We start from the raw sequence: 23,113 nt of genomic DNA, 5'->3' as shown, positions 1-23,113 counted from the left end.
AACTTTCCACTTAATTCACAACACATGCACACAAATGTGTTCTTACCATCTTTTTTCTAATGTTAGTGGATTTGGAGTATTAAAAATGAGCGGCTGCGCGTGCATACAGTTAGTCATTTGAATAAACCACGCCCAAACCATCTCTATATAATGGCCTTTCCTTTTCATTAAACATATGCCTCTCTTTACAGACACACTCTCGCAGATCCTTAAGCAATGTCAAGTGTGCAGTCCTCAAAACCAGTTTACAGACCTCTCATTAGCCAACTGTACATACTGTATATGCCCGCATTGCTTTTCAGAGAAACCTCACATTTTTTGGTGAATCATGATTTGTTTGTATGCGGATTTCATGCACAGATTTGCTCGTACGCATGCATAGTGAATAAAACCCAATGAATTCACTCAAATGTGGCATACAGACATTGGGAGTGAACTTTAAATGAAAGGAACAAGGTTCTCTCCAGCCGTCTTTGCCCAGTGAAATGTGAAACTAGGTTTATTATTTTGTTGTGCGTTGTTGATTTTTGGCGAAAGTTCCTAAATACAGGTCACAGCAGAAAACTGCTTTATGAAGAAGATCATAAACGTAGTCCATACAGTGTCTGTGCTATATTACAAGTTTTCTGAAGCCATTCAATAGCATATTTGACCTCAACAGCATCCCTTCCCATTGCTTTCATTGTACTCTATAAGCAAGAGCAGCATCACGCTCTGTCAAACATGTTCAATTTACAGGTTTGGAACAACAATTTTATGACAAATTTAATTTTTTTGGCTGAATTATTCCTTTCAATGCACTGCTGAAAGGGACATCTAAAAGGAAACCTCAACCTATAGATCATAACAGTAAATAAACTTACTTCATTGAACCATGAACCTCATTTAGGCCCCTGAGAGACCATTGCTGATTTCCAGTAGTTTTATTAACTCAATTATATTGAAGACTAAGAATAAAAAGAGCAGCATACTTGGGAGAAACACTGGAGCATCTACATCACCATTTACTCCAATGCCATCTTGATACTCATATTAGGGCACTTTTATTTATGATTTCGTTTTTTTTTTATATAAGAATCGCATGTATAATCATGATTCCTTCATCCTTCAGTAGTTTTATCCTCTTCCTTGAAAAGTTCTGTCAACTGTAAAAGTCCACAAGCGTCAACAAATGTCCAAATCCCAGCATCTTCCACCCAGACAAACAGGAATGTATGTAATCTCACCCGGAGCTCAGTGCGTTACCTGCTCTGATTTCCTTCAGCCCTGTTTTGCTGAGTTGGTGCCTCCTCGTCTTCAGTTGATGCCTGACGTCACTTGATGCGATGCCGCACCAGCGAGGATTCGTCTGTAATCTCGCCGTCTCTGTGCCGTCGGCAAGGCAGTATGAGCAAGATGAGGAGTACGATCAAAACCAAGGCACATATGCCCATCAGAGCGTACGCGATCACCCACATCACCGGTTCCCTGAGAGGCACGCCACTCGTGCAGTCTGACGCTACTCCTTCAGCTAGGAACGGCCCGGCGATCTCTGCAAATGGCACACCACCGTTTTCTGTTGGAAAGACAGAAGAGGTATTTACTTAGATCCCAGACCTCTCAAACTTAAATTACCCAAGGGCAAAATTAAGCAACAGTGGACAGAAACAAAGTATTTTTTTTTACTAAGCACATTAAGCACATTTTTCAAGTACCTCTACTTTCTTAGAGTGCTTTTATTTTGGTAAACTTCATTACATTCCAAAGCATAGTTCAAAGTTTTTACGCCACTACATTTCATAAAAAATGTTGTTCCTCGTTATTTTGAAAGGAAGAAATCACCACTCCCTCTGGGATGCAAGAACAATTCTTTGTAATAAACCCGTTCATTCATTCATTCATTCGTTCATTCTCCAAATTTTAGTTGATTATTGTAAATGAAAATCATATTTAGGTCATGACTGTGAGTTATTTGTGAACTACATCTGCTGTAAATAGAGCCCATATGAAGCCCCTTTAAGCCCACTGAAATGCTTGAATATGGATGCATTCGTTGGTCACAGTGTGTATGGGTTAGGCTATTTTAGGTAAAAAAAAAAATATATATATATTGCCCATGCCTATAAAAAGCCAGTATGTTATCTCTTAAAAGGTGCAGCCACCATATTTTGCCCTATGTGTCATCAGTACGTAGTATTTTTTTTAATACCATATAAGCATATTTTTACACACTTGTTTGCACACTTGAATTAGCAATAACCTAAACTGACATTTTAGTATATTGTTCAATGTTTTGTTAATGTCTTTAAGTTAGTGTGTAGTATAAAGTAAAACATTTTGATAGTGTATTTACTGTAGTACTTGATTTTTGTAATTCATCCACCACTGGTTATAAGTATATTTAAGTAAATATATAAGGACAATGCATGTTGTCGTGACTAATGTTAAATTAGAAATAGTTCAATAATTAGGCTCTATCTTGAACTGTACTTTGTACAGTTGAACTGACATATGTAAGGGATAATGCACGGCTAGCTGTGCATTACATGATTTTAATGCACAATGTGGAGGCCAAGAACCACCCGATGCGAAGCGGAGTGCGTCTCCGTGAAGTGCATTAAAATCATTTAATGCACAGCTAGCCATGCATTATCCCGTTTATACCTTGGTCATTTGCCAGCATTGACAAGTTAAACCTGTTAATGATGTTCATAGCGCAATATTTAAAGGGAAGGGTAAGGGTAAAAATGACGGTTAAAGCTCGTTAGCACTAGCAATCTGCCCGCTTCAAATCAGACTTAGTGCGGTAATATCACATTTAATTGAATGAATTATAGTCTTTGAATGAATTATCGACTGAGAGAGAGATGACAGTTGTGTGTGTGTTACCGGTGTCTGCGCGTCTCTCTACAAACAATGAAGCTGTGTGTCAAACAATTTGAAGCCGTGTCAAAAACAGCGATTTTTCACCTCATTGCTGAGGAATATAATGTAGCGATCTAGTGTCTTGGCCATTTTATTAATAAAATTTGCAGGGAAGCGTTGACAAGTTTGTGGCAGCACATTAGAACGGTGATTAAAATGACTTGGAACTACCTGTGCATTAAACGGTTTTAATGTATACCTGCCAGCCAATCAGAATCAAGTATTCATACAGACCATGCTATAACTTGACGTATACACTGTTGTACTGTGGTAGCCATTTCTGTCAGAAACTATTTCAAAATTAGAATGTGAAATATTAATCTACACACCCTTGAACCCACCTACCTGCACAAGTGCTAACGGCAAAGCCCACCCTCTTTTGTGCACGGTCAAAGATGACGTAGAAGCCCTCCATCACAGTGGCTCCAATGACCAGGCCGTTTGCTGAAGGGGAGATTCCGAAACGGAAACAGTCCAATGTGCCGTCAATACTGGTGACTGGCTGGACGTACAGCTGCGGAGACAAAATTTGGTGTCAGGGAAAAAGCAAGTACGTACAATCCTGGTTTCGGATCATTTTAAGAAATTGTGTAACATCACATCAAAAAGCACAAAGTATATTATTAATTTAGAGCCTATGTACAATAGAGTGCAATATAGTGAAAATGTATAAACTGTTCAAAAGAGAGCTACAATTTCTTAAATCCCGAAAGAGACAATTAATGACAAATATGCCAAAACCAAACCTGCTTCAAAAGCAAGTTTAATTTAGGTTTATTTTTATTTCAGTTCTAGTTTTAGTTTGGTCTAATTTACTACTTCAACTAAATATAAAAAAAATAAAGAAATATTACCGTGGCTGAAATTTCAATTTTAATTTTAGTAACTTCAATTAACAAAACTCTTTTTTTATTTTTTGTTAATAATAAACTACTACCAAACTATACTAGGGCCGTTAAAGCACAACATATCGTTTTTTACGCATGTACGTATGCGTAGCCTTTCAGACGTCTGTTGTTGTTAAAGTCTCCAGTATTTTGTTGTTGTTCTGACTCTTTAGGTTGGTTTTCTACTGTGAAATAACAACAGTGCTGCCAACTTGTGGAACAACTGATTATTGCAAAAATGTAATGCGCATATGCAACCTGCATTTACAAAGTAAGGTTACAAAAATCAGGCAGTGCACGTACAGGACGTGCATATTATTCTGGTGACAAAATGCACTATATGCGAAGTATACTTTGGGCTTTAGTCCTAACCTGTGGAAGAATGGTGATGCGAAAGGACTGGCTGGTGTTCGTTGCTCTGAGGTAGATTGAGATTTTCGGAAAAAGCCTCCATGGTGATTCGCCTCTCATCCAACATGCAAGCTTGGTGCCATCAAAAAATCCCGTCGAGAAATCCTCAATCTGGCAGAGCAGGAGAGAACAGGGTTGCACACAATCAATAATAACTAAGGAGTCATTTTGAAGACTGAGGCCCTTAAACATGCACAAGATTGCCTGTGCGAGGCAAGTGGTTTGCCAAAATGGAAGGTCATACCAGTGATGTCTGCATAATGGCCTCCACCACAGCACTAAACACATTTCCAGGAAGTCGCAGTAAAGTCGTCCCACTATCCACAATGGCTTTATCTGAGTTGTACTGAACGAAACGACCAAAGGGAGAGAAAGATCAGTCAAGGCCTCCATCAAACAAAAAGCAATACCTGCTCTGCTCCTCTCAGGATTTCATAAACAAGATCACTGCATTCTTAGTAGTGATATTCTCTGCCGTATATATCTTATTGAATGCTGGAATTACTCCACTGGCAGCCTTTGAAGGTACGATTTCAGCTCACTCTTGGAGCAATTCCAGTCACGACTCTTTACTGTCCTCACAAGGTCAAATAATCATAGTGTTTTTAACTCCATCACTATCTAAAAGGATGGACTAGATTTTCTGGTTGAACTGGCTTTATTCATAATAAATGGAAAAGCGCATATTTTTTGAGCTGGGCTGTGTCATGTACCTCTTTGCAGTCTAGGTTTAAATTTTGGGTTCCAACTTCAAGCTTCAAGACTTCCACTTGATAGTACCATTCTTCCAGGACTGGTGTGTACCAAACTGAACCCTGGTACAAGGTGGGCTCAACTCCTCCCATGATCTGAAACGCAACACAAAGACATCAAAGCATGTATTCTGATGCATATCTTTCCTTTGCATATATTAAAAATCTTCCAAGATATTAGCAATGAGTTTAAATTAAGGCAAGACGATACAGGTTAACAATTTTAACTAATAGTATCCTGTCAATTAGTCACAGTACGATAAGTTATTTTATATTACAAGTTTTCTGAAATGTTATGTTGGAATATGCAAATGAGGTATTATAAAAAAATATGCACATGTTTGCATACATTTGAGAAATTTGAACAATGAATAATAAAAAAAAATTTATTTGTTGACATTAAAGCGTTTTTTTCCCCTTCCCTTCACTAAGGGGATTTTTGATATTTAGGTATATTTAGACATTTCTACTAGTCTGAAAGACGACAAGTTTTGGAAGCATAATGTACCAAAATCTCAAAATTGACCAGTGTCAGTGACCCCTGTTTTTGTCTGTAGTGTCTTGCTTTAAATAATAAATCTATTTCACAATCTTATGAAACTGATTGATTGATTGACTGATTCATCTAGATAAACACGGTTTTATACTTTTATTAGCTGTATTTAATGTTTATCCGTTTTATTGCTGTCGTCCTAATCGAAAATAAAAGTCGTAATTCTTTGTATAAAAAATTTGAAAATTAAAAATATATTTTTATTATTAATTTAATCATTAATCAAGATTTTTTAAACTTACAATACGGTGGCTCATCTATCTATTTTTCTTTAGCTTATGTCTAAGAATATCAGATCAAGCAAAAATAAATAAAAATAATAACAAATAAAAATTAAGTGAACTTTCTGGAGCTTCCGACTTCTGCAAATAGCATCCAATTAAGAGGCTAGTCAAATATTTCCAAAAGGCTTTGGACATTGTTCAGTGGTGGACACGGGACACACCCCTCCCCACCGTGCTTCCCATCTGCTCCTCTCTGCGGGACATGTGGCCACCTCTTCTTCCAGCTCTCCTGTATTGCTAACAGAATGTGCCAGCAGCAGGGGGCTCTCTTTAACTTAATTAGCTTCTCACTAACGAGACACGCCGTCCTATAGGAGGCAGCGGAGGTGTGAGACGCAGAGACGCGCTGAGCTATTATGTTTCTTGAGTAGTGCTGAGAAACCCAATCTCATCTGTCCTTGAGAGGTGTTAACTGATCTGATTTATGAAAGCTGGAAGCCTGAACGCTACCTACGGCAGCAACTCCTATGGTTAAACTCCAGTTTACCTGTTAATAACATGAGACTCCCGTCTCAAATCTTTCACCAGGGGCCAATTTTGATCAGAGTCTCAGATTTTGTAGACTATGGGTCTAGCCACTTTGCTTCAAATTATGGACAATAGCCATTCATATACCTTGTCTTGGTTTTGTTTTTAAATGCGATTTAAGAACTGAAATAGATCCTACAATTACTGTCTGTGTGTGTGTGTGTGTGTGGAAAGCTTTTGTCTTTCAAACACATTAAAATGCACAATTTACATGATTCCTTATTTACATGTAATGCAGTCATTCTTAAACTTTTTTGTCATCTGAACCTCTTTCACCTAATATATTTACTTGAAGTACCCCTCATATTTTAAAATGAATATTTTAATAATTAAGTATCACATTTGCATGTTCCCAGTTCTCTAACACTGGTTAATGGTCATATGACATGCAGGTAAACAAATAACATCTTTCATGTTTTTAATAAGTGTTTTAGTTTCGATTTATGTTATTTATTTTAATTTTCTTTTTATTTATTATTTAATTACTTATTAGCTTTTCATTAAACTCTCGATTTAAAAAACAATGTTGACGTAATGTAATGTTTAATCCACTTCATGTTGTTAATAATGGAATATATTTTCTTTCTCTTTGTATTTTTATATCGATATGGTACAAGATTATATTATTTAAACAATGTGATAACGAGATAGACCGAGTCTGTTGCACCATTGTTTGAATACATGATTTATTCAGTCTAATATTGTGAAACCTATAATATTCTGTTTCTAATAAACCTCCACCTAAACACCATGTAAACAAACTAAAAGTAAGTGCCATAGAAGTTTTCTGGATTTTTTTAACTGAACAAAGGCATGTTAACACTTTTTATTTTTTAGATATAATGATTTAAATTGACTTTTCAAATAAAATGTTTTTTGACTGAATTAATATTAATACAAATACTTAATTTTTGGCACTAAGCTTGACAACTGATTATAAACAAAATGTTATAACTTTTTCAAACATCTGCCATGAAAAGTATTACCTACATATGTTAGAGGACCTGTATATAATACATATTTAATAGTTTTCATGTGATCAGATTGGTGTACCCACTATAGCAGTTGGATTAATTTTTAACTAATTTGGATTGTATATTTTTGTAAGACTACTTCTGGTTTGGTACACACCAGGCTGCCGCCTGCCGGGTCAGCTGTAGTGCTGGCAGAGACTCCTGCTCCACACATCTGGAGAGAAAACACATCTGGAATGCCGGTCTGTCTCACAACAGAGTTGAAGAAGGGCTCCACTGATGGGTCAGGCTGAGAAGAGAAAAATATAAAATTCATCTTAAGGAAATTGAAACCAATTTTTAAATATGTATATACAAATAATATAATACTAACGCCTAAACATAGTACAAATAAATTTTTGTATTGAGTATTTATTGTATATTAATTGACAAAAACGATAAGACAAAGAAAAGACAAGGAGCAGATAGTGAGGAAAAATATGCTTTCATAAATGTTTAAAAAAGTCGGATACCATCGTACAGTAATATATTAGAAATGTACCATGGCACTAATCATTTACCATGGTACATAATACATTATCCATTACTTTCTGAAACATGGCTCTTAGTAATACCAAATGTACATTGACATTTGAAGATAATAGCACTGCTGTTTGAGGATCTAAGCCACACCTTTGTGACACCAAAATTTAACACGTGACAGCTATAGCGGAGCTAAATCAAACAGTAGCACCCATTTCTAAAATAACACACCTTTTCTCAATAACACACTTATGTAACATGTCACTTACCCGAGCTAGTAGAGGATATGCAAATCCAAGAATTCCCTGCCAGTTGATTCCAGGCAGAAAGAAGCCTTCTGACGTGAGGATTGCGGCTATGTTGATAGTTACTGTACCACTGGGCCCTTGAGGAATGGTGATGCGGTCAGTTCCCAGTTCCCCCTCCCATTCTCCCTGTGTGTATTTTACTGCAACTCCCCTGCTGGAGCTCTGATATGTACTGGAACTGAGCAAATCATCATGACATTGATTCATCACTAATACACTGCTGAACTTACAAACATCACTCACTGACACACATTAAAAAAAATGGAATATAATGAATGTAATTTTTTTTCCTGGATGCTCTGTTATAAAAGAATGTGATGTAGTGGCAATGTGTGTTTTGATGTTCGAGTGCTCTGTTGTAGTAGAATGTGATGTAAGAATGTGATCTTACAATGCTTTGTTATAGTGGTGGGATTTAAGGATTTTGTCTTACAATGCTCTGTTACAGTAGTATATGATGTAACTAAAGATGTAATGTAGGGATGTGATCTTACAGTGCTCTGTTATAGTAGTGCGTGATGCAGGAATGTGATCTTACAGTGCTCTGTTATAGTAGTGTGTGTAATGTAATGCAGGGATGTGATCTTACAGTGCTCTGTTATAGTGGTGTGTAATGCAGGGATGTGATCTTACAGTGCACTGTTATAGTAGTGCGTGTAATGTAGGGATGTGATCTTACAGTGCTCTGTTATAGTAGTGTGTGATGCAGGAAAGTGATCTTACAGTGCTCTGTTATAGTAGTGTGTGATGCAGGAAAGTGATCTTACAGTGCTCTGTTATAGTAGTGTGTGATGCAGGAAAGTGATCTTACAGTGCTCTGTTATAGTAGTGTGTGATGCAGGAAAGTGATCTTACAGTGCTCTGTTATAGTAGTGTGTGATGCAGGAAAGTGATCTTACAGTGCTCTGTTATAGTAGTGTGTGATGCAGGAAAGTGATCTTACAGTGCTCTGTTATAGTAGTGTGTGATGCAGGAAAGTGATCTTACAGTGCTCTGTTATAGTAGTGTGTGATGCAGGAAAGTGATCTTACAGTGCTCTGTTATAGTAGTGTGTGATGCAGGAAAGTGATCTTACAGTGCTCTGTTATAGTAGTGTGTGATGCAGGAAAGTGATCTTACAGTGCTCTGTTATAGTAGTGTGTGATGCAGGAAAGTGATCTTACAGTGCTCTGTTATAGTAGTGTGTGATGCAGGAAAGTGATCTTACAGTGCTCTGTTATAGTAGTGTGTGATGCAGGAAAGTGATCTTACAGTGCTCTGTTATAGTAGTGTGTGATGCAGGAAAGTGATCTTACAGTGCTCTGTTATAGTAGTGTGTGATGCAGGAAAGTGATCTTACAGTGCTCTGTTATAGTAGTGTGTGATGCAGGAAAGTGATCTTACAGTGCTCTGTTATAGTAGTGTGTGATGCAGGAAAGTGATCTTACAGTGCTCTGTTATAGTAGTGTGTGATGCAGGAAAGTGATCTTACAGTGCTCTGTTATAGTAGTGTGTGATGCAGGAAAGTGATCTTACAGTGCTCTGTTATAGTAGTGAGTGATGCAGGGATGTGATCTTACAGTGCTCTGTTATAGTGGTGTGTAATCCAGGGATGTGATCTTACAGTGCACTGTTATAGTAGTGTGTGTAATGTAGTGATGTGATCTTACAGTGCTCTGTTATAGTAGTGTGTGATGCAGGGGTGTGATCTTACAGTGCTCTGTTATAGTAGTGAGTGATGCAGGGATGTGATCTTACAGTGCACTGTTATAGTAGTGTGTGTAATGTAGTGATGTGATCTTACAGTGCTCTGTTATAGTAGTGTGTGTAATGTAGTGATGTGATCTTACAGTGCTCTGTTATAGTAGTGTGTGTAATGTAATGCAGGCATGTGATCTTACAGTGCACTGTTATAGTAGTGTGTGTAATGTAGGGATGTGATCTTACAGTGCTCTGTTATAGTAGTGTGTGATGTAGGGATGTGCTGCTGCAGCTACAGCAAAGTTGCTGCTTCCAGTATCAACCAGGATGTTCAACTGCAAAGACAGAAAACAATGATGTCATTACCTTATGTATTAACATATGACTAAATGGTGGATCATTTTTTATTAATTAGTTGGAAATAGTTTCAGAGGAATACTCTGCATTAAATACAGCTTATGATCATCTGTGAAAGCACAGCTGTTGATTACTACAGAAAATACACAACACCCTCAGCTACAATAAATAAATAAATAACATTTACAGTTATGTAATTTTAATGGAAGTCAAAAGGGCAAATGCTGGAAATTTAAAAGCAGAAATGTCTATCTCCTGTACCAATTGTCAAAATTATTTGCACTGCTTTATTAGGCGGAGCTACATTTTTTGGTTACACATTAGCAATGTAATTCCTGTAGGTTGAGTTATCTCCATGTACAGGTGCATCTCAATAAATTAGAATGTAGTGGAAAAGTTCATTTATTTCAGTAATTCAACTCAAATTGTGAAACTCGTGTATTAAATAAATTCACATTTAACAAAAACCCACCAATTCACTATCTCAACAAATTACAATATGGTGACATGCCAATCAGCTAATCAACTTAAAACACCTGCAAAGGTTTCCTGAGCCTTCAAAATGGTCTCTCAGTTTGGTTCACTAGGCTACACAATCATGGGGAAGACTGCTGATCTGACAGTTGTCCAGAAGACAATCATTGACACCCTTCACATGGAGGGTAAGCCACAAACATTCATTGCCAAAGAAGCTGGCTGTTCACAGAGTGCTGTATCCAAGCATGTTAACAGAAAGTTGAGTGGAAGGAAAAATTGAGGAAGAAAAAGATGCACAACCAACCAAGAGAACCGCAGCCTTATGAGGATTGTCAAGCAAAATCGATTCAAGAATTTGAGTGAACTTCACAAGGAATAGACTGAAGCTGGGGTCAAGGCATCAAGAGCCACCACACACAGACGTGTCAAGGAATTTGGCTACAGTTGTCGTATTCCTCTTGTTAAGCCACTCCTGAACCACAGACAACAGAGGCGTCTTACCTGGGCTAAGGAGAAGAAGAACTGGACTGCTACCCAGTGGTCCAAAGTCCTCTTTTCAGATGAGAGCAAGTTTTGTATTTCATTTGGAAACCAAGGTCCTAGAGTCTAGAGGAAGGGTGGAGAAGCTCATAGCCCAAGTTGCTTGAAGTCCAGTGTTAAGTTTCCACAATCGGTGATGATTTGGGGTGCAATGTCATCTGCTGGTGTTGGTCCATTGTGTTTTTTGAAAACCAACGTCACTGCACCCGTTTACCCATAAATTTTGCAGCACTTCATGCTCCCTTCTGCTGACCAGCTTTTTGAAGATGCTGATTTCATTTTCCAGCAGGATTTGGCACCTGCCCACACAGCCAAAAGCACCAAAAGTTGGTTAAATGACCATGGTGTTGGTGTGCTTGACTGGCCAGAAAACTCACCAGACCTGAACCCCATAGAGAATCTATGCGGTATTGTCAAGAGGAAAATGAGAAACAAGAGACCAAAAAATGCAGATGAGCTGAAGACCACTGTCAAAGAAACCTGGGCTTCCATACCACCTCAGCAGTGCCACAAACTGATCACCTCCATGCCACGCCGAATTGAGGCAGTAATTAAAGCAAAAGGAGCCCCTACCAAGTATTGAGTACAGTAAATGAACATACTTTCCAGAAGGCCAACCATTTTTTTTATTGGTCTTATGAAGTATTCTAATTTGTTGAGATAGTGAATTGGTGGGTTTTTGTTAAATGTGAGCTAAAATCATCACAATTAAAAGAACCAAAGACTTAAACTACTTCAGTCTGTGTGCATTGAGTTTATTTAATACACAAGTTTCACAATTTGAGTTGAATTACTGAAATAAATGAACTTTTCCACAACATTCTAATTCATTGAGATGCACCTGTAAGTACGTTTACGTCACATCCTAGCACCCCCAGAAGCACTGCACATGTCTCCCTATATCTGACACACCCACTCCAGGTCTTGCCATCTCCACTAATGAGCTGATGAGTTGAATCAGGTGTGATAGATGAGGGAGACATGCAAAATGTGCAGGGCTGGGGGTACTCCAGGACAGGTTTGAGAACCACTGCTTATTAACAGCTTATAGTCTTCTGGGAAGGTCTTTCACTAGATTTTAAAACATGCTGTGATTTGGTCCCATTTCAATTGATCCTGAATGTATTAAATGGGGATCAGGTCAATGCTTTTTTTGCAGGCCAGTCAGGTTCTTCCAGACTCATGTGCACAGAGGTGGAACAGAAAAACGCCCTTTCCAAGCTGCTGCAATACAGTTGAAAGCACCCAGATCCCTAGAATGTCATTTTATGTTGTAGCATTAAAAACTGACTTCACAGAAGTAACTGAAATAAAATCCATTAATTAAAAATGTGTTTCCTCATAGTTTTGGCCATATTGTGTATGTTCAACTATATGGAAATAAAACAAACAATACATGCACTTCTAAAGCCACTTTTTATATGCCACAAAGTTTTTAAATGTCACATAAATGCCTTGGAATTACTTTAATTATAGTTTTACTCAGCAAATAATGATATAAGTGATCAATTATGATTAATTTGATTAATTAGTATATCATGCGATTAATTTGATTTTGAATTTGAATAAAGAAAGAAATAAACTAATGTCACAGAGTAAATAAATAAATAAAGTGCAATATATCCGAAAAATGACTAAACGTATAATAACAACAACAATAATAGTAGTAATAATAATAATACATTTGTGACGAGAGGGGCGGGGTCGAGAGCCGTGGGAACGGAGCGAGGCCGGTGGAGGAATATTTTGCTTTAACTGATCTTCAGTAAAAACCTTTATTTACATTTATTTGTTATCTGTTTTGTTATATTTTAAGAAACCCCTATTAGATTACATGTGGGCCTCCATGCTCATATATTGTACAATAAATTATATTAGTGGAGGGGTGTGGGGGCCCACATCAATATTTTTTCAGGGGGCCCCGAATCCTCTAGCTACGGCCCTGCCCCCGGCCTGCGAGGGGCGATGGGGATATGTGACGAGAGGGGCGGGGCCGAGAGCCGTGGGAACGGAGTGAGGCCGGTGGAGTAATTGCGAATGCGCGACACCTGCGCCACTCACCGGTCTCGAGTCTCACGGAGGAGCTCCGGGAGGATACAAAGGAGGAGTGATGACAGGGAAAGACGAGAGAGGACCAGGCCTGGATTTTATTTTGTGTTTTGGTTTTGTTTGTGCGCGGCAGTCGTCCGCGAGGGGCTGTCGCGCTATTTTGTGTTTATTTTATTATTAAAGTTTCTTTGAGTGTTCGCCGGTTCCCGCCTCCTTCTTCCCGACTTATGAACTTTGTTACAACATTATATTAGAATGTCTTCTATCTAAGCAACAAACAAAACATTTGACAAAGTATTATCATGCAAGCACGCACACACACACACACTTCGCTTCCTGTCGACCTACTATCCTATCTAAATAAAAAGGTATACAACATCAAAACCCATGTATCTTAGCTCAGGTTAAAATACAAATTGAAAATCAGAAATTTTCTGAAAGAAGCACCCAAAAGTATGTGCAAACAACTATATGGTATTTGTTTGAGTTTATTTATAATATTTTTATACCTAAATGTCAACCACCTAAATACCATCAAACCCTGCTGGCACAGAGCCCTCCAATTTAGCCTCTGTCTCCACACATATGTTTCTGTTTGCCAGGCGCTTGCGAGGTGGTCACGGCAGTTGGAATAATGTTGTTGGAGCGCTGGTTCAACGAGGGGGAACTAATGAGATAACAGAGCTGTGCCATCTCACCCATTTGCCAAAGAGGCCATTATGGGCATTCCTCATCGTTAACGCCATCATAATATACACACAGATCTGCTCCACTGCACTGATCCTAACAGCTTCATTTAAAAACACTTAAACTCTTAAACCCAGGAATGCATTTTAATGCTGTGTTTGAATTAAACATTATGGAAAATCTTGAGTTGTTACACGTAAAAAAATGCTGGGTTAAATATAACCCACACTGTAAAAAATGACCGTGAATTTAACGGTAAAAGACTGTAAAAATGCTACAGTAAAAACATGTTAAATGGTTAACGGTAAATTCCCCTACTATATACGGTGAAAAACTGTATTGGACATTACATGTATTGGACATAAATTTTACGGTAGTATACTGTTTTTGGCAGTGAAAAATACCGTATAATTTACAGTGAATAACCGTAAATTGACATTCCCAGAATTCCCTGCGTTACATTTCAAATTTGATGTTGTTTTGTTGAAATAACTATGTTTCTTCTTAGTTTTTTCTTATCAGTTTTGTATATTAGGGTTGTGTGTTACACCTAATGTTGTTAAATTAATGTTTATTGCATTATTTCAGTTTCATGTGTGTTACCATAATGGTGTTTAGTGTTTGTGTGAATGACACTGTGCACCTTCTATATATGTTATTATTTAAAAGCTGCTTGTGATGGGCTTTGGTTCATCATGTGACTTTCTCATCACCACCTGCATTTGGTGGTTATTAGTGTATTACAAAGGTACAAAACAGATTTCAGTACTTCAGTAGGTTGGTATATTAACATTACATCAGTTAATGAAATTACGGTATTTAACTGTAAATTTAAGTTAAAACCGTAAAACCTAAAACGTTGCTACCGTATTTTTTACGGTAAAAATCCGGCAACCACAGCTGCCGTTTTTTTTACCGTAAATTTTACGGGGGTTTTTTTTACAGTGCAGCGCTGGGTTAAAAAGGGACAAACCCAGCTATTTGGTTGTTTTGAGTTAAAACAACCCAATAGCTGGGTTTGTCCCTTTTTAACCCAGCGCTGGGTTATATTTAACCCAGCATTTTTTCGAATGTATTAAGTAATGATTTTATATCTCTTTTCAGGAGGAGAAAAAGTGAGAAAGATTTTTAATTCTACTTAATTTGCATGAAATATCTATAGAAATGTAACTCTTCATAATCATAAATAATGAGTCAAAAAGGAAATAATGGTTTATATTATATCCATTTGTTCATCATTACAAGGATGTGTAAGGTCAAGCACAATGCATTCCACATACTGTATCCCATATACAGTACCTAGTGCTCTGTTGTAATAGCAAATGCAACAGGTAATCCAGTTATGCATACAGGAAATTTGCACATTATCCACACGTCACTAATGATAATGATCAGCTATTTATACAGGAGAAGGCAAACTCTTTCCGTGAAGTATATTTTAGCATACTTTTAATGGAAATGCTGTACTTAATATACTAAATGCAATGTTTTCGGACCCTTAATTCCATGTAATTTATTATAGTTTACATTGATATTAAATGCAATTAGTTGAACTTAATTATTTTAGTTTTTTGACTCAAATTATTACATTATTTACAGAATTACTTATATTGTCTTTGAAATGGATAAAGTGTACTGCCAAAAGTATACTGATGATAATTTATGGTAAATTAAAACATATTTTAAGGTCAATTGAAACTTGTATGCCATGTATTTGAATATATTTGTAATACATTTGTAAAGTTAGGACATTTAAAATAGCCTATTTTAACTTTAAATGTAATATCAAATAACACACGACAGTTAAATATAATGAAGTACTTTACATGTGCTTTATGTTAATCAACACATTAAAAGGACAACAAAAGCTTATTAAAGCCTAATGATGTAAACTGTACTTTAAAGTAAACTTTTACTTGTGAAAGTGCAAAAGTGTACTTGTTAAGAAACATTTGAGTTGCCTTTTATTTCATTAATATTTTATTATCTGCAAATAGTTTTTTTTTTATATACTTTTAAGATTTGAAGTATGCTACAAGCGCACATTCAATACATTTAAGCACACGTCTTTTTTCACAAAGGTTAAACATTACAAATCATGGTTATTCACATTAATAAGTAAACTGATGCAGTGGTTAATAACATGTCTGCTTTGTAAAGTATTGCAGAAATAGAATGAATGGTTATTCCAAGCTTAAACAGAATGAATAGTGTTTATTCCAATCATAGATCTTGTTTTTGCTGGGCGTGAAAGAAATTCAAGAGGAATAATCTTCTTATTGTGTTTAACTACAGACCTTTCCAAACATGTTGCCAGTTATTGTGTATAATTCCTCATTCCTTGCCGGCTTTAACTCAAGACGATTATTAAGTACAAATTTTCAGACAAACAGCACAAAGTACAACCGCTGTTTCCCACACGGCTACAATCACAGTCTTCAGTGGGGAAAGGCAGAAAGTGTTTGTGGTTATTCAATTAAAAATCACAGTACAAATTATCATGGCTATTGTAGTTATTTTTTAAGCAATGTAAAATTGCTCATAAAACCAACAGTAACAGTAATGCTTGCCTTGCCACTACTAAGTTTGGAGGATACATTAAGGACACATTCCTCACTTCCTGTCTGGTATGAAAAATCCAGCCATGACTACTGGCTACTTCAGTAAACATGAAGTCTGTCCACAACAGGGCCCTGGCACACACATACCCCCTTTGGTTCCAAGAATCTGGCCCCTTCCCTGTGCTTGTCTCTCCCTGTACTCCTCCTCACTGTGCTCCCATGGCTCCTCTACTGGTGAAGCGGGCTCTAATCACCCCTATCGAGGTGGCTTAGCTAATTGGCAGGCGCTCTGTCACTGGGAACGCATCTGCTACCTGTTTGTTCCAATTAGCAGATGTGAGGCACTCCAGTCCGACGCCTCCGCACATACGACAGATTCCGCAATTAGTGGCTCATTTAGAAAGAGCACCTCAATTAACATGAGTACCCTTAATTACATATTCGCAGAGGATGCGGGACGATCCTGGCCTCTCGCAGCTTACCTTACTCATTCAATTGTGATGAGATGAGAGAATAAACATGATGTTCAATGACACTGCAGATTTCATTATAATATTTCCAGAGAGACACGCCACATGATGAATTATGATCACTAACATTCAAGCTTGATTTTCTCAAGAGAGGAATGCAATTACAGTTATAGCAGGGGTTTAAAATGCTTCTACCTCACAATAAAAATGTAATGCATACAGCATTTAGGTAGTGGTGTTTGCTTTGGTTGAACCTTTCATTTTTAGCATTAGGGAGTTTAACAACTGAAACAAATTTTTTAAAATATTTTTGGAGAAAAGTCAAGGTGATGCATCTGACTTGACAACATGATAAAATAAAAAGCATAATTAAAAGAATGAAATTCTAGTAGTATGGCATAATCTTTTATATTAGTTCTTTAAAAATATTTTAACAAAACTGCTTCACTGCTTTGATTAACATTTGAAAAACTTTTGTGTGCCAAATTAAAATCATGTAGTGAAACCAACATGCAGACAAGGTGAATTGGTTAGATCAGGTTGTAAAATATAATGTTGTGCATAAGTGTAGGCCTAATGATATTTATGAATTCATTATTGGTACAAGCTATTATGAATCATAATCACTGTTATCTGTATCAACCTCAAACTTATTTTTATCTGCATTCAGCTAAAACTGGAAGTGGGCTAGGCTTAAACCAGAAGTTATTCAAATTAGATGAGAAGCCCATTGTAAATGTAATTCTGTACTCTTCATAGTTTTGAATGTACAAATATGCCTTGTGTAACTCATACAAAGTTGAACTGTTTCTTTCAACATACCTTCTGATGTTCATTCATGTTTATTTCATGCTACAACTAGTAGTAAAGAGGAAGAGATAAGGAATGTAACAACAATCTCTCGGTTGTATCACTAATATTGTGCTTTCCCTGCTGTTATCCAGCAGTCACAAGGAGTGACTGTGTAGGCTGAATATTTTTTCTATTATTTTGGTAGAATTTGTTAGTCAGGTTAGACTGCATTTTTAACTATTCTGTGAAATAAACGGGACTGTGCGGTACAGTTCAATCAATAGATTGTGAGATTCACTTCAACTGTTCTACCATCTACACATACACATGTTTTTTTTAAAAATACATCTAAAAGTAATCCAACTCTTGGAGTTTTGCAGGGTTTTTGATAAGAAAAATAAATTAATAACAGCAATCCCAACTGACCATAAAGTATGTACGAGTCTGCTTCAGGCCCTAATCTGAGTCAGCTGCTCTCATCGAGGGGCCCGCTGTCATGTGAACCCATGTGAGTTGGCTCTTACATATTCTCAGCACAAAGATCAAGGGCTCTTTGGTCTCCATCCTACGCCCAAGGCATCTCATAGAGACTTTCACATCACATGCTTCTTGAACTGATATGCTCTTAAAAGCCGAAACGCTGCTTTGAGATCAGCCTTAGCCTACAGTACCCATCTACTCTTATGTTTAACAGCTGATCAGAAATCAGCTGAGTTTTAAACAAGACCGTGAAGGGCAAACCATATGAAACTGTTGAAACAGATGTAGTGGCCCTAAATGAATTTGAATTCACTTATGAATGTCAAAATGTCATTTCATTATATTAAATATCACACATTTTCTCAGAATTGTAGTAACTTAACTCTTCTAACTTAACTCTAACTGGTCCCAAAGTAATTTTATTGGACGTATGAGAGGTCATTAGTGGTCATTACCAGTGTTGGGGGTAACGCATTACAAGTAACGCGAGTTACGTAATCAGATTACTTTTTTCAAGTAACTAGTAAAGTAACGCATTACTTTTTAATTTACATGAGAATATCTGAGTTACTTTTTTCAAATAAGTAACGCAAGTTACTTTTTTCCCCCAATTTATTGATTGACAGCTCTCCTGTCCTCATGTTGAGAGAAATCAGAAGATGTTACTGTAGTTCAAAATAAATATGAATATGCATTAATTCATCTCACTCACAAAAAAAAACACAGATTCAGTATTCCTCAAAATGAATAAAAATAATGCAACTCAGAACATGACGCAAACCTGCAATAATTAAATGTTAAACAACACAAATATCCTTTATGTATTTAATCCCATTCTATTAACCAATGTCTTTGCTTCTGTCCTTCGATGATCCAGTTCAACCGTGCTAATAAGCACAAATGACTCTAGACAAACATTTGTGTCTTTTTTTTATTTCTGAAGTGTGTTGAAATTTCTTCTTCTGCATTCTACAGTACGGACGTAAATGTGCTTTCCCTTCAGCCTGAGGTTTATTAATTTCACTTTTGGTGTGAAAAGGCTTTTATATTTGCCAAAAATAGAACTTTTTTTATTTTAAAAACAAACAAGCAAGCCCTGTCCAGATTTAAAAAGTAACGCAAAAGTAACGTAACATTACTTTCCATAAAAAGTAACTAAGTAACGTAATTAGTTACTTTTTTATGGAGTAACGCAATATTGTAATGCATTACTTTTAAAAGTAACTTTCCCCAACACTGGTGGTCATATCTTCTCAAATTCGCACAGGTCTTTCTTGCAGAGTAACTAAAGTTGTAGTTCATCACAATAGACATGCTTCACTAATGTCTGACAAACAGAACAGTATATCTAAAATGCACACGTGTTGTTGTGAAACTTTTTTTTTGTGTGTGTGCGTGCTTCTGCCATCTCTCTATAAAACAAATAATGGCAGATTTGATGTTTATCTAATGCTATGACATTCATTTGTTCGTGCGACTTAAATGTCCAGATACTGGTAAGGCCACCGTATAATGCAGAATCTAGTTTAAATAGGCCTATTTAAAAGTTCCGATGTAACATTAACTGGAGACAGTTACAAAATGAATAAATGTACCGTTACAAAACATGTCACTTCATGTACAAAAGGAAAAAAATTATAGAAAATAGGTATCAAAATGTTGAAAATATTACATACAGTTTGTCCCGGAGTCCCAATGACCATCTGCATGTAATATCCCCTACCAGAGTCTCCTTTTAAATTATTGATCATGTCCAGAAAGTCGACAATCCCAGCTGGATCCGATGCCAGGGAAAGTCCACTCTCCACTGCGCTTTGACTCTTTCTCAAACTCCTGAGGTCCAGCTGCACAGACGCGTTGAATTTCCCCGCAAATATTTTTAAAGGTATTTTAAACACTGAATGAGACGTCCAAAAGGAAAGAGAAAGTAGCAGAAGCCCGTAGAGCAGCATCTCGCCAAACTTGACGTCGACCAGACAGACAACACTCAGCTTCGCCTCAAAGTGCTGAACTCTGTCGCTGATAGTTCCATTCTCATTATTAGTTATGGGAATAATCTTCGGCAGAGAGTATGTGAACCAGACAGATGCCGCAGGGATATAAAGTATGAGTGTAATGTGTTCAATTGTTAACTTCCTGAAGGAGAATATGACGGATATGACGAGCATATCCAAACATTCCAGCGTTTAACGAGGGCCAGAGGCGCGGGAGAGGGGAAGATACTGGGTTGTGTCTCAAATAGCTTGTGTGCTGCTGCTTGACAGCGTTTTTGGGCGGCTAGGCTGAGAACGCGACGGTAACGCTTAAAATGCTGTCCAAGAAGACAGCTGTGTATGTTTTGAGAGTCAGCCTGCAACGCACAGGGAAAACTCTTTAAAGGTTACACCTTCTTTCTTTGCGTGAACATTTGGGTGGCGTTATGCAAATCTTCCCACATAGTGATGTAGACATGTGGGGCGTGTTCGAACAAGCTGTTTTAGGTAGGCGTGGTTAACTCTTTTATAAAGAATATCTCTTTGGATTTGAGACTTTAGTCTTTGTAACTTTACAGATCTTCTTTATGCACCAAGAGCTTGTAACACTCCAAAGAGAAAGGAAAAAATTTAATCGCATCATATGACCCCTTTAATGTTTAATCTGGCTGTTTTAATAAGCAGCATATTCTAACTAAGAAAGCGCGATATTGATGACAACTATTTGCATTTTCCAAAAGAAATACAAATGCTTTCAAGGCAGTGTAGTTTTTATGAAGTAAATATATAGTTTTCTATCTATCTATCTATCTATCTATCTATCTATCTATCTATCTATATGTAGTTATTGATTTATTTAGACTTGAGCAATAACAAATATATGATAACAGGATACATGTGTCTATGTTTTGCTGCGCAATGTTGGCTTTTGGCCATAATTCCTGCAGACTGCAGCCAATGGAAACGCTTCTCTATCAGTGCGTCCTGCTCAAGTGTGCCACACAAGTCCTGAAAAGTGAAGCCAAAACGTTTCGACCCCCCAAGAAATGCTCCTCACAGGACAGCGCATGAAAGCAGACTGCAGTTTTTGTTCAGTGCTGAGTTAGGCCTATTCAAACTCAGATCCTCTCATTATAAGAAAAGAAAGTGTGGACATGGTGTAAATAATAGATTCAGTGTGCAGTGGAGAGCTTCATTAAATTTGTGAGATTGCCATGAATTGAGATGAGTTAAATAGTGCCTCATTTCCGTCATTGATCAGAAGGTGCTCCTAAATTTTTTGATTGTGTTCCTAATTATATATATTTTTTTAAATAGGAGCACAAGTGCTCCTAAAAAGAAACACAAGCGTAGAGTCATTTTACAAACTAATTGCAAATGTTTATGCAAAGTGTAAACTATTAAATATAATCTACAAATCATGCAATGCTGTACCACTAAATAAGAAGTGTTTTTATAAAGGTCTTAGCTAATCAGGCCAATTAGAGACAATTACTAATCACTCATCATTTTTTATTAAATCATTCTTTCATTTCACTCGTCTAGATACATTTTGTTTTAATTATTAAACAAACGGGGCCATTAATTATGCTTACATTATAAGCATTGCAGGGTGCCTGTTTTGATATCTAAGACGGTTTAGAGAAAATATGAAATAAGTGTAATGTTATTATAGATTATAAAGGGTTTTATAATTAAACACTTTCAAAGCCAGAGTCCCCTCAGTGAATTTTTGGCCATTTCCACCACTGACTATTACATTTTAATTTAGTCTTAAATTATATGTTATTGGCATTTTAAAATGTAATAATAAATTATTCCAATTCTAATTTAATATGCTACTGCATTACGTACTGCATTGCACGCTATGATCAACTGAGTCTGTCTGTCTGTCTGTCTGTCTGTCTGTCTGTCTGTCTGTCTGTCTGTCTATCTATCTCTCTGTCTGTCTGTCTATCTCTCTCTCTGTCTGTCTGTCTGTCTGTCTGTCTGTCTGTCTGTCTGTCTGTCTGTCTATCTATCTATCTATCTATCTATCTATCTATCTATCTATCTATCTATCTCTCTCTCTGTCTGTCTGTCTGTCTGTCTGTCTGTCTGTCTGTCTATCTATTGATCTAAATCATACATAGGCTAAATGCATCTGGTAAAGTGGTAAAATAAACCAGTAGTTTAAAAGTTATTGAAAATAATGAATTCGACGTTGTTTGCAGCAGGTGCCAAATTTTAAATCCAAATGGGGTTCAGAATATATATTTTTTTATCCACAGTAATTTTACAATTGTCTAGTACAATATGTTGCCTTGTTTCATAATTACAGTGTATATGTTTTTCTTTATTTACTCTCAAAAAATGGAAGTGAAATGTGACAACATGCCCCGTAGGTGGAACACATTGTAACATCTGAGGGGCACGTTGTAACATGACCATATGACAGCTTAAAATGTTATCTGATCGCATGTAAAAAAAAATATGCAAGACAAACTAAAATATTTTGTTAATAAAATAAAATAATAATAATAATTCAAATAAAATAATGGCGTTTTTTAAGAATTAAAAATAATCAGATTTTGGAGTTTGACAATGAACACATTGCAATCATGCTTGGGACGGCCCACATAAACGAGCAAAAATGAGTTACATGTCTTGAAATATTAATTTCTAAACATTAAACTCAGTCTTTATTCACCTGTTTCTCGTTGTTTCTCATTAAAATACATTAAAGTAAATAGTGTAAATTACATCGCTAATGTCATAGAATAGCACATTGTAACGTAGTGTTACAACGTGCCCCATCTGCGCAACTGGAATTTAAAACTGGTTAGTGTCTTCCGCTAGTTAGCGAAGCATTAAAAAAATTATCTAAACTGATAAATAACAGATTGGAGATTAAAATAATAGCAGATTTGTCTCATTTTAAATTA

General features: G+C 36.7%; 1 protein-coding gene across 1 annotated transcript; it reads right to left on the bottom strand.

Annotated features, from left to right (window-relative positions):
- Positions 1–1,020: 1,020 nt before the first annotated feature.
- bace2 (beta-secretase 2) lies at positions 1,021–20,488 on the bottom strand. The gene is made up of 9 exons (XM_016247545.1): positions 19,893–20,488; positions 10,050–10,138; positions 8,085–8,301; positions 7,451–7,582; positions 4,916–5,050; positions 4,447–4,548; positions 4,164–4,313; positions 3,250–3,418; positions 1,021–1,555 (listed from the first exon to the last, which is right to left on the bottom strand). The coding sequence occupies exons 1-9, from the start codon at positions 20,382–20,384 to the stop codon at positions 1,314–1,316; spliced, it is 1,728 nt and encodes a 575-aa protein (XP_016103031.1). The 5' UTR covers positions 20,385–20,488; the 3' UTR covers positions 1,021–1,313.
- Between the last annotated feature and the right edge of the window lie 2,625 nt (positions 20,489–23,113).

Source organism: Sinocyclocheilus grahami, unplaced genomic scaffold (assembly GCF_001515645.1).
Source record: "Sinocyclocheilus grahami isolate Dianchi unplaced genomic scaffold, SAMN03320097.WGS_v1.1 scaffold841.1, whole genome shotgun sequence".
Lineage (NCBI taxonomy): Eukaryota > Metazoa > Chordata > Actinopteri > Cypriniformes > Cyprinidae > Sinocyclocheilus > Sinocyclocheilus grahami.
Note: the sequence above shows the minus strand (reverse complement) of the source record. Positions and strands in the feature narration are given on the sequence as shown.